The 10,914-nt window shown below is 36.3% G+C and overlaps 1 protein-coding gene and 1 non-coding gene across 2 annotated transcripts; both read left to right on the forward strand.

Annotated features, from left to right (window-relative positions):
* Positions 1-214: 214 nt before the first annotated feature.
* Positions 215-7,415, forward strand: LOC122914524 (membrane-spanning 4-domains subfamily A member 3-like). Its single transcript, XM_044261140.1, has 6 exons — positions 215-370; positions 1,021-1,155; positions 3,924-3,980; positions 5,319-5,477; positions 6,678-6,779; positions 7,386-7,415. The coding sequence occupies exons 1-6, from the start codon at positions 215-217 to the stop codon at positions 7,413-7,415; spliced, it is 639 nt and encodes a 212-aa protein (XP_044117075.1).
* Positions 2,941-3,079, forward strand: LOC122914684. The gene has a single exon (XR_006385815.1). It is a non-coding gene; the product is annotated as a U4 spliceosomal RNA (small nuclear RNA).
* Positions 7,416-10,914: the final 3,499 nt, after the last annotated feature.

Raw genomic sequence — 10,914 nt, forward strand, 5'->3', positions numbered from 1 at the left:
TTTCAAGGTTAAATGAGACATCCAGACTTACTACAATAGTCTAATGATTACTACCCCAAGACCAAATGAAACTCAACAATGGAAATTGTTGCACCATTTTGAAGTCATTTTGAATCAAACATTTCTGTTGTACTAAAAAATTTTTAGCTAACAGTAAAGGGGAAAACGTCAGTCCTTTGGACTTCTTTTTTGTGACAGCCATCAATAACCCCAGATGGCCTCCCAAGGAGTTGGTAATGAAGAACCTGGGATAGCCTCAACAGGTAGTCCCCCAGCAAGACAGGCAGAACCAGAGGTGATAAATAACTCTGTCTACCAGCCCATTGATGGATTGCAAAATCACCTGAAGGAGAAACTGCAAGCCTTAGGGGTATGTCAACCTTAGTTTAAAAAAAGGTTTAAGATGGAAGAAAATACCTATCATATGGAAAATCTTGTTTATTCCCATCAGGGAGAATCTAAGTTATTCAACACTGAGTCAATAATGTACTTTTTAAAGAAAAGACCAGAATCTACTTTAGACTTGGAGAGTAGGAAACATCCTATCAACATTGGAGAATGGACTCCAGTCTGAGCAGCACATCAGGAGGCTGAGTTCTTATGAACTCATACTCCGTATCTTAAATTTTAAAAATTGTGTTGAGGAAGGCTTAATGAACTGTTGTTTTAATGTCTGGGTGCCTTCCCCATCATATTATGGCCCTAAAGTATGCTAGGAAGGTGATTGACCTTATCTATGAGATCAGCCATGTTGCCTGTACTCTTCTACCACTTTGTGGAAGGGGGGTTTGTGAGAATAAACAGGAGCAGGGGGAGAGGTGGAGATGAAGGGCTGCCCCTGGTATCAGTGGCGATAGCATGGGATGGAAACTTCCGAGCGTAAGCCCTAGCCCAGTTAAATTAGTTGACTTTATAATCATTTCAAGCAATGATACCTGCTTTCTGAAGGAAATTAAAATGGTCTCTTCTCCGTGTACATTAGTATATGACCATTATGCCTTTCCCCCCTTCTTCTTACAGGCCGTCCAGATCCTGAGTGGAGCAATTATTCTGGTTCTAGGTGTTTTTCTAGGTTCCTTAAGAAACATATTCCATTTCTTCAGTCTGTTTTTCTTTATCTTCTACACAGCCTATCCACTGTGGGGCCCTATATTTGTGAGTATTCCTATTCCCCTGACCAGAGATCACTGCATAGATACCACTGCTAGAAATGTGTTGGATTATTATAGTGTCGTTCTTAGGTGATTTGAAGATGGCCTGCTATGGGTTTGATTTGTAATCTTTACATGTTTTAAAAACAAAGTGCCTTTCTGACTAAGAGAAATCATATTTTCTGAGTACAACTTAAGTCCCAAACATGAAGGTAATGTATTCATGTATTAAACCCAGGTATTATGGATACTAAGAAAATCAAATGAAAACTGAGTATTGGTGAATTGTTTTGTGTAGCCAAGAGAGTCCTGGTTTGAGACACAAGAGATTTGCCTGCTGATCACAGTCTTGAAATCCGAAGATTGATTTCCCCTATCTAGGTCAAAATGTAATCAATAAAATGGGCGTTGGTCCTAGGTGATCTTAAAATTTATTTATTTAGCTTTGTTATTTGACCATCACCTACCTGATGGTTTATTTATTTTTTTTAAAGGTGATTAGTAGGAAGTATTTGTTAATTAGGTAGGGTTTGTTTTGTTTGTAGATTCTGGTATTAGAACTTCGAGAATTTATGTGTGTTTGGTCTCAAATAAAGGTGCTGCCATGACATATCAAAGATGGGAAGGGTTAGCTGAAAATGGTAAATGGAACGTGTAATTGGCAAATGAAGAAGAAAAAATGTATAGCAAATTTTGAGCTCTGATTTATTCATACCTTGTTTTGTTTTTATTTTTTTCCCCAAAATCATTGACCTTCAGATGTCCTGTAAAACAAAATTGCTCATCATCTGGTCAAAAATTTCTTGACCCAAATCAGATCTCATGTTCTGACAAAAGAGTATATTCAGTTTCTGGATATAGTCTAACACATGTAATTTGGATTTAACATTTCTGAAATGTTTAAGTAGTTAGTATAATTATTTAGATGACCTAGCTAGAATCTGGATTTTTTTTCCAGAAAATCAGGAGTACACATTTTCTCTGCATCATAAATCCTATCTAAATGGGAAATTTCCATATTATAGAAAAGAGAATAATAAAGAGTCTCAATTATTCAACTGGAAATGAATATTCTTTTCTCAGAAAGCTGAGGTCGGTTTGTTGAAAAAAAGTGGTCAGGGAACTAGAACGCACTCTTTTAAGGCATCCTCAAGACTAAGATTCAAATCTGACTGTTGGATTCCCATTGCCAGAAACTTTTCTCTGGCTCTGTATCACCAGCGGAGCAAAGTCTAAGATCCGTGACATGGAACAAAGCATTTCCTATCTGGCCTTTCTATATCCTTGTCTCCTTCCCCTTTCTTCTGTATACAGACCCTGCTGTCTACACACACTGATGTGTGATTCCTTCTGTTTACCGATCTTCCTCTTACTAATCCATATTAAACCATGTGCCTTTGGAAAAGATATTTTAGCTCTTGCCCTCCAGTTTCCTAGGATAGTAGAAATAATATAAGGACCTTCTCACTGGGTCACTAGGAAATTAAGTGGAAAAAATATATAAAAACCTTAGCTGTTTTTAATAGGTGCTTCATGTTTGCTAGGCCCATATCTAGTATCTTACCATGTGTTATTTCATTTTATCCCCATATAACTATAAGATCAGTGACATGGAGCTATGAACATCTCTATCTTACAGAAAAAGAAACGCAGGCAAAGATGGGTGTGACAGTTTGCCTCAGGAAACAGAATGAGAAAAGTTAAGATGGCATCAAGACACAGAGCATATGCTCTTGACCACGAGGCTCTAATGAGCCTGGAGTTTCTTGTGATAACCACTTTGTTATCAAGCTTTGCGCAGTGGCAGTATCGTAGCCAATGAGGTTTATCCGAGGCGCGATTATTGCTAATTGAAGTGGAATTCAAAACCCGTTCCTTCACATTCAGTCAGAATTCAAGAATTGAATTTATGTAGCAAGCTTTAGCTCTCCATGATTTTGACGTTTGCCTTCAAACCCTAGGATTGGTTTGATAAAGTGTTGTAAGATATATGAGACATAAAACAGAATGAAGTTTTAAGAAAACCATGAACTTGTAGAGAATTCAATTTATCAAATTAGAGTCACGAAAACAATAGCTTATCAAAAATAATCATTTAAAAAATTAGTGGACATTTCAATATAGACAGATTTGCAGAAGTTCTTTAAGAAAATCTAATCCAGGGGCACCTGGGTGGCTCAGTGGTTTAAGGCCTCTGTCTTTGGCTCAGGTCATGATCCCAGAGTCCTGGGATCGAGCCCTGCATCGGGCTCTCTGCTCAGCAGGGAGCCTGCTTCCTCTTCTCTCTGCCTGCCTCTCTGCTTACTTGTGATCTCTTTCTCTGTCAAATAAATAAATAAAATCTTTAAAAAAATAAAAAAAGAACATCTAATCCAATGAATCAAACCCTTATCTGAAGCCTGGGTAAGAACACGAGAATAATGTTACATATGAATGTGCATATAAATAAATGTTATCTACATTAAATATAAATTATGTTACACTAAATATATGTATTTATTATATTTTTAAAGTATGCACACTCATGTAACCTATAAAAAGCCAGATATATAACATGATGATAGTATGTATTTGCTCAAATTTTAATGAATTTAAAATTTCATTGCTATAAAATGATGAACGACATCAAGTATAATTCATGTGGTAGAATGTTAATTTAAAAATGAATCTTTGTACAACCATTGCTAAATAGCTACTAATCCAAAGAGTACTAAGAAAATATAGTTGAGACTTAGTATTCTCTAATCTGCTTTGTTTCCTGTGTTCAAGCAGTTCATTGTTTCAGGATCCTTATCTGTTGCAACTGGGAGAAAACCCACAAGAGCGCTGGTAAGTGGCAGTTCTTCTTGTCTTCCTATGATCATAGGACTTGAAATAAATTATCTGTTAATAGCAGGAGAGTAGAGGTTGGTGAATCCAACTGAGATACCGAGTCTCATGTAATGCACAAGAAAATTAATTCTCTTTCCTTAAGGCACTCAGATGGTAAATTATCAGAAAGTCATAGAGATTCGAGTGATTATTGGGATGGTTCCCTTTAATAGTTGATGAATCTGCAGCTCAGAAAAAGGCTTCTTGACTTTTGTGTGTTGTGAAACTTGATGAATTCTAATTACTTAGAGCGTACACTTTCTACCACTGATTCCACCACTGAAAGCAAAAAGTTCTATTCCTTTAGTGATTCATTAAACACTTACTATGCCCCTATTATGTGTTCTCTCTAAATCATCTGCCCAGCTACACAGCTTCTCTAGCTCATTCTCTGCCCTCTCCCTGGATGGTCACCTTGAACCCCAGTCCCTTTTCTCTCACCTTTATTCTCTGTTGATGACCTTTCTTCCTATTCCGAGAAATGCAAGCCACTGGAGAGGAACGTTCAGACCCCCACTCTAATATCCAGTTTGTGGACAAGATCTGTACTATTTCTCTTTTCATTCTAACCTCTTATAAATCTGTACTATTTCTCATTTCATTCTAACCTCTCCACTATTTTCTCTAAAGCTGGTATCCCTCCTTGAATACTAGATTCCGTTCTTTTTTTTTTTTTTTCCATCCAAGTGCACCACTCCAAATGTCTTTCTGCTAGATCTTTTTAATTGTCCTATAAGCATCCAGTAACTGCTCTAAATAGAAAAAAATATATACAGTTTCATTCCAAACTCATTCCAAAAGGCTTTATTTTCTTCTCTACCCCATCTCCATAACTATTCTCCTTAAGATTACTGAAGACTTCTGAGCACCTGGGTGGCTTAGTTGGTTAAGCAACTGCCTTTGGCTTGGGTCATGATCCTGGAGTTCCAGGATCCAATCCTGTATCGGGCTCCTCCCTGCATCTTCCTAGACAGCATTCCTATTAACACCACCACTTCCGCTTCTCTCTGGATGTCCAGGTTCTCCTCTCTCCACTCCATTAGCCCTAATACTTATTCCCCTTCAAAAATACTACGTAGTTTACCAGTTTGTATGCTTAATTGTTTTCTTTGTCTTTGCTGCTAGAATGTAAGCTCCATGAGGGTATGGGTCTTTGTTCTGTGATGTGTGCCCAGCATCTAAGATGATTCTGGGTGTGTAAAAAACCTTAAATCAATATTTATTTAAATGAACCACCACCAAAGGAAGGAAGGATGTGCTTCCTATATTGAATGAAAATTCCTGTTCTTTTTTTAGGTGCAAAACACTTTTGGAATGAATATTGCCAGCGCTACTGTGGCTCTAGTTGGGTTTGTTTTTCTCTCAGTAAATTTAGCAGTTAATAAGCAGTCTTTCAAGAACTGTGAGTCTTCACAGTCACAGGACTTGTGCATTTACGTGGGCATCTTTTCAAACGTATGTTTTCCAAAATTATGTTTAATTATAAAATATTTCAAACAACCCAAAATGTACAGAAGAATAATGTATCAGGTATCATGTAACCTTGATTTGAACCTGGGCTTGGCCATGTATTAGCTCTGTAATGAAGGTCAAATTAGACAATCTTTCTGTGCTCCAATTTGCTCGTCTTTCAAAAGAGGATGATAATAGTATCATTCTTACAGAGTTGGTGTAAGAATTAAACAAGTTAATATTTGATGAACTGTTGAGACCATGCACTTTCTGTTATACTATTAATATTGATTACTACTACTATTACACTCTCCAGAGCAGTTAAATTGAAAAAAATTTATTTCACATCTTAATAAAACTTATTTGGGAGTTTTGCAGTGTTCTCTGTAGTTTGGGATTTTCAAATCAAGACGGACTTCTGAATTTTGGCAGTTGTCTTCCTTTTAGAGGGAAGTTCCTTAAAAACCTTTTCAGATGACTTCATTGTTTGTGTTAGAAATTCTCCTTCTGAGGTCCAATTAGAATTAAGATTTTCCTTCAAATATACCTATTTTCTCCATGATGACCTATTTTATGATCTATTTTTACTGACTAACTCCTGTGTGCTGGCATAGAAGTTTCTGCATCAATTTTCCCAAGTTGTATTTTTAATTATATAAATTTATATTTATATTGGTCTGATTTTTTATTCCTGTGGATTTCATAGTATTTTGCTTCTGGAGCAATTTTATATTTGTATCTTCAAGGTGCCTCAGTGATTTTGTGTTTATTATTTCCATTTAGTGTTTGGTTGCTAGCGACGGTGTAAATGCATAAAACCGCTAATGAAATTCCATTAATGAAATGGTGGAGGGGTCATTTTTGTCTATTTTCCTTAACTGCCTACTTGTCTGCCTAGTTTGCTATGATTCAAATTAGTAGATGTTAATGAGAGTATCAGCATTTCGCCTCCACAGTTTCTTTACCTGTGACTACCTCACGTGCGTTGATAAATGCAATGTATCTCTCTCTAGGGAAAGTATTTCCATGTTTTTAGGTTGGCAAATTGTCTCTTGTAGAGTGTTCGTGTATGTCTGTGTCTTAAACCTAATCTGTGGTTCACTTTGTTCTAAGGGCAGGAGACGTTATATTTGGTCTCCTGATGACACTTCTTTCCCTCTGAATGTTTGTTCTGGGTTTGATATGAGACATCATATCCCCTAGGGCCTGATGTCCGTAATGCTGATCCTTACCTTGCTGGAATTGTGCATAAGCATCTCTGTCTCAGCCATGTGGTGCGTAAAAAGCTCACGTAATTCGACTGAGGTGGGTTAGTTTCCATCACTAATAATTCACATGGATTGCTAGGGTTTGAGGTTCTCACTGAGTCCCAGAATTGGAAAGACAAAATCATGCAGTAATGATTTGTGGGGTTCCTAGAGTTAGAGATGGTGTGAATATGTGGGATGGAATCAAGGCTGGAAAAATGAGGAAACAGTGTATTTCCTATAATATTCAATACATGTATAAATTCATAGTATCATGTTATAGTCATATAATTAGTATAATAATCAATAAATTAAAATATCAATAATAATACAATTAGTACAAGATAATAAATATTATAACATTTAGTACATTTTTATTCAGATATAATTAAGTTCAATTATTTACTCTTAACTTATCAGTTTTTAGTTGTATAGCCAGGAAAAAATTATAAATTCTTTCCAGATTTTAAGTAACTCAAGTATAAGATGAAAACATTTTCATGCTCCTCTAATGTTTGTTGTGAGGATCATGTACATAAAACCTTCAGCACAGTAATGATCAGCAATCACATGTTATTGGTGATGATCATGATGATTAAGGAAGGGTTGGAAGGAGAGGGAGGTGATGATCCTATTCTTGGACATTGATATTTTTATTTTCCAGGTGATTTCTACTCCTTCCAATTCTGTATAAGCAGGAATGCCTCCTGATGAAAATAAGTCTGAGAGCAAGGAAATTCAAGCTTAAATCTCCAGTGAGTCAGAGCTTCATCCAAGAACTCGGGAGGATGGGAGCCTACAAAACGCGATCCTGCTCTCTTAGGGCACCAATCACGAGAAACTTGAATATTTGACTCAATCTTCTTCTGTTCCAATTATAAACCCCATTAGTATGTTTGGGTATGGAAGGAAAAATATACTTCTTTAGACATTCTTGGTTTTGTAATGTCTGTGATCACCGCTCCAAAGTTGTTCGGAAAATCAGTGTCTTTCTTCTTACCTACCTATTCCACTGCCTAATAAGTTTTAAAGAAGTCAAGTAGAAAAATTCCCATTTTATGTGTTTTCTCTAAACCCAGCTCCCAACCATCCACTAAAAAAGAAAATGAATCATATATTTTTTTTTTCATTGCAGAAAAACACTTCCTGGCTTTAGCTGACATACGCATTGTAAAAACTCAAATAAAAATCCATCATTATCTTCAAGATACATTTTTATTACATTTGAGGTGGGGAGGGTCAAGCCTCAGAGATTTTGTTTCAGTCAGCTGCTGAGATTCCAATATGCCCTGATACATAAAGGATGGTGGAGACCAGGGACTTTGAGAGCAGTATCAACATTTGTTCTTCAAAGGATGGTGAGAAACTGCAAAACAGAGATGTAAAAAATAAGCCTTTGGAATCTCACAGATCTGGCTTTAAATTTTGATAACTGTCACTTATTACCTGTGTGAATTTGAGCAAGTTACTTAATCTCCTTGATCTGTTTCTCCTCATCTATAAAAGACATGTGATAATATCAGTGACCTTCAGGTACCTGGGTGGCTCACTCGGTTAAGAAACCTACTCTTGATTTCAGCCCAGGTCAAGATCTCAGGGTCCTGGGATCGAATCCCACACTGGGCTCCATGCTCAGCTCAGAGTCTGCTTGAGGTTCTCTCACTCCCTTTCCCTTTGTCCCTCCCACTGCTTGTGCTCTCTCTCTAAATCAATACATAAATAAAATAAAATAAAATCTTAAAAAATATCAATGACCTTATCAGTTGTTATGAGACAAAATAGACCTACAAGTACTAAATAATGCTGGTGTTATGGTGCTGCTGCTGCTGCTAAGGCTGAGGTGGGGTGGTGGTCAGATGTGCAGGGAAGATGGCAGAAACCCTCACTTCTGTGTGGCTCCTCCTATCCCCTAGGGATATTAATGGTTATCTTTTCAAGGTGTCATTTTGATGTTAAATCTCCTTCTGATATATGTGATTCCTGATTTATCTACTGCTGAAGTGCTTATGTTTCACATTTATAAATGAATTCCCTTCTCTTTTTTTAAAAAAAATTTTTCAATTTATTTATTTTCAGAAAAACAGTATTCCCTTCTCTTGATACTAAACTGTGTCATTCAGAGTGTCCGTAAATTCATACCCATAGACTACTCTTAGCTCCTTGTTTACCATGTATGCAAAAATTCTTCCACACTCTTCTCTACTTATTGTTGCCTCTCCAGAGCATGCACACACATACACACTCATTTTATATATATATTATATATATATAGATTAGAATACATATATATACACATATATAATACACACACATATATAAAATGAGTGTGTATGTATGTGCATGCTCTGGATATATATATATGTGTGTATGTGTATATATATGTATTATATATATGTATATATACATATATGTATATATATGTATTCTAATCTGCTTTTTAATCCATTCAACAATATCTGGAGAGTGTCGACTATGTGCACGTGCTGTGGTAGAAGTTTAATGTATGATAGAGAATGACGGATAGTTTTTGCTCTCTAGTTGCTCATAGTAAGAGATATAGACCTATGGAAATATGTGATTACAACATGGAGTGATAAGGGCTATGATAGGAAGAGTATAGGATTCTGGGAAGACGTAGGAAGAGTTTCTAACTCAGACAAGAGGGGATAACATTTTTTTCTTAGAGGACTTCTAAACCGAGCTCTTAAAGATGACTAGAGTTGGCAAGATAAAGGGGGGTGGATGCAAAAATCTTTAAGCTGGGGAGAATTGGGGATATTCAGGGAACTAACAAAAGAGTTTAGTGTGTCTATGATGTGTGAGGGGCAGATGGCAAGATAAAACTTTAGAGAGAGAGGGAAATTACACACATCACAAGAGATCATAAGACAAACTCTATGAGTCTTCAGAAGCAATTGAAAATTGTATGTAGTGGTGTTGAGCTGGGTTATATAGACTTGTGAGAACTGATTTTAAATTTTCAGGGTGACTTGAAATTAGCTGTGGGGGTAGTATTTATACCTCAGAGACTGGTAAGCCGCAAGTCACATTCCCACTCCCACCCTCCAACTCTGGAAAGCCAGTTGTTGAAATTTACAGCACACCACTGGGAAAATATGGACAGGGCATACACTTGCTTGAAATTTAGAGATATCCTTTTGGTTGCAATGTAGAGTGTATTGCAAGGAGTTTGTGAAGAAGAGGTTGATTAGGAGTCTGATACAGTACACAAAGCAAATGGTAGGTGCCTATGGACTTCTCCAGAAAAAAAGTGATTTATAGTAACATTTGTATTATCATTTTTCATTATTTCTACTTTTCTCCTCTAATATGTTATAATTAAACAAATTATTTTTTTGGTATTTTTCCAAAGATATCTGCTAACAAATTTTGATCAAAACATATTGACATCCTATAGTGGACATTGGGATTGCCTATCTGGCAGCCATTCTAGCTATCCCTGGCTTGATGGCAACCTTGAGATTTTGGTGGAGACTGCAGGACTCACCATGGTAAATCTGAACCCATAAGAACACTTCCATTCCTGATTGTATCAGCCCATGAAATGTCCCTTAACCAGGGCTTGATTCATGTGTGGAACCATCAACATTAAGTTAGAGGCTCTTTTATGAATGTAAAAATGACCTTCCCTTTCATCATATTTGTGAACTAAGCTACAGCTAGAATTAGTAGCTATAGTGGCCGTGGCGAAAACCAACCTCAGTAGTAAGCTGAAGGCAATGTAAGAGAATTTCAGAAAACAGAAATCAAACCCTAACCTACCACATCTGAAATTTAACCCATATCTGGAATTAGAAGTTTCATGAACACAGACATTCTGTTTTTATTGTTAAACATTTGTTGCAAATATCTTCTCCCATTCTGATTTTGTTTTGTTTTATTTTGGTGTTTCTTTTACCTCTTGTTTTGCTTCCACCCTGAATTGTTGTAGTTTTATTTACTCACTTTTCATCATGATTTATGCATTTTGCGTTTTGGACAAGAAACCCTTCTTTACTTCAAGTCCTTGGAGATTTTCTTTTTATATTAATATTTTTAATATATCCATAATTTACTTTTTCTATAGTGACATCATCATCATCATCACCATCATTATCATCATTGTCCTTTTGGAAAGCTAATAATTCTAGAATATTTTGGTTGAATATCTCCTTATTTGCCATACTGAAGTT

This window comes from Neovison vison, chromosome 7 (assembly GCF_020171115.1).
Source record: "Neovison vison isolate M4711 chromosome 7, ASM_NN_V1, whole genome shotgun sequence".
In the NCBI taxonomy this organism is placed as follows: Eukaryota; Metazoa; Chordata; class Mammalia; order Carnivora; family Mustelidae; genus Neogale; species Neogale vison.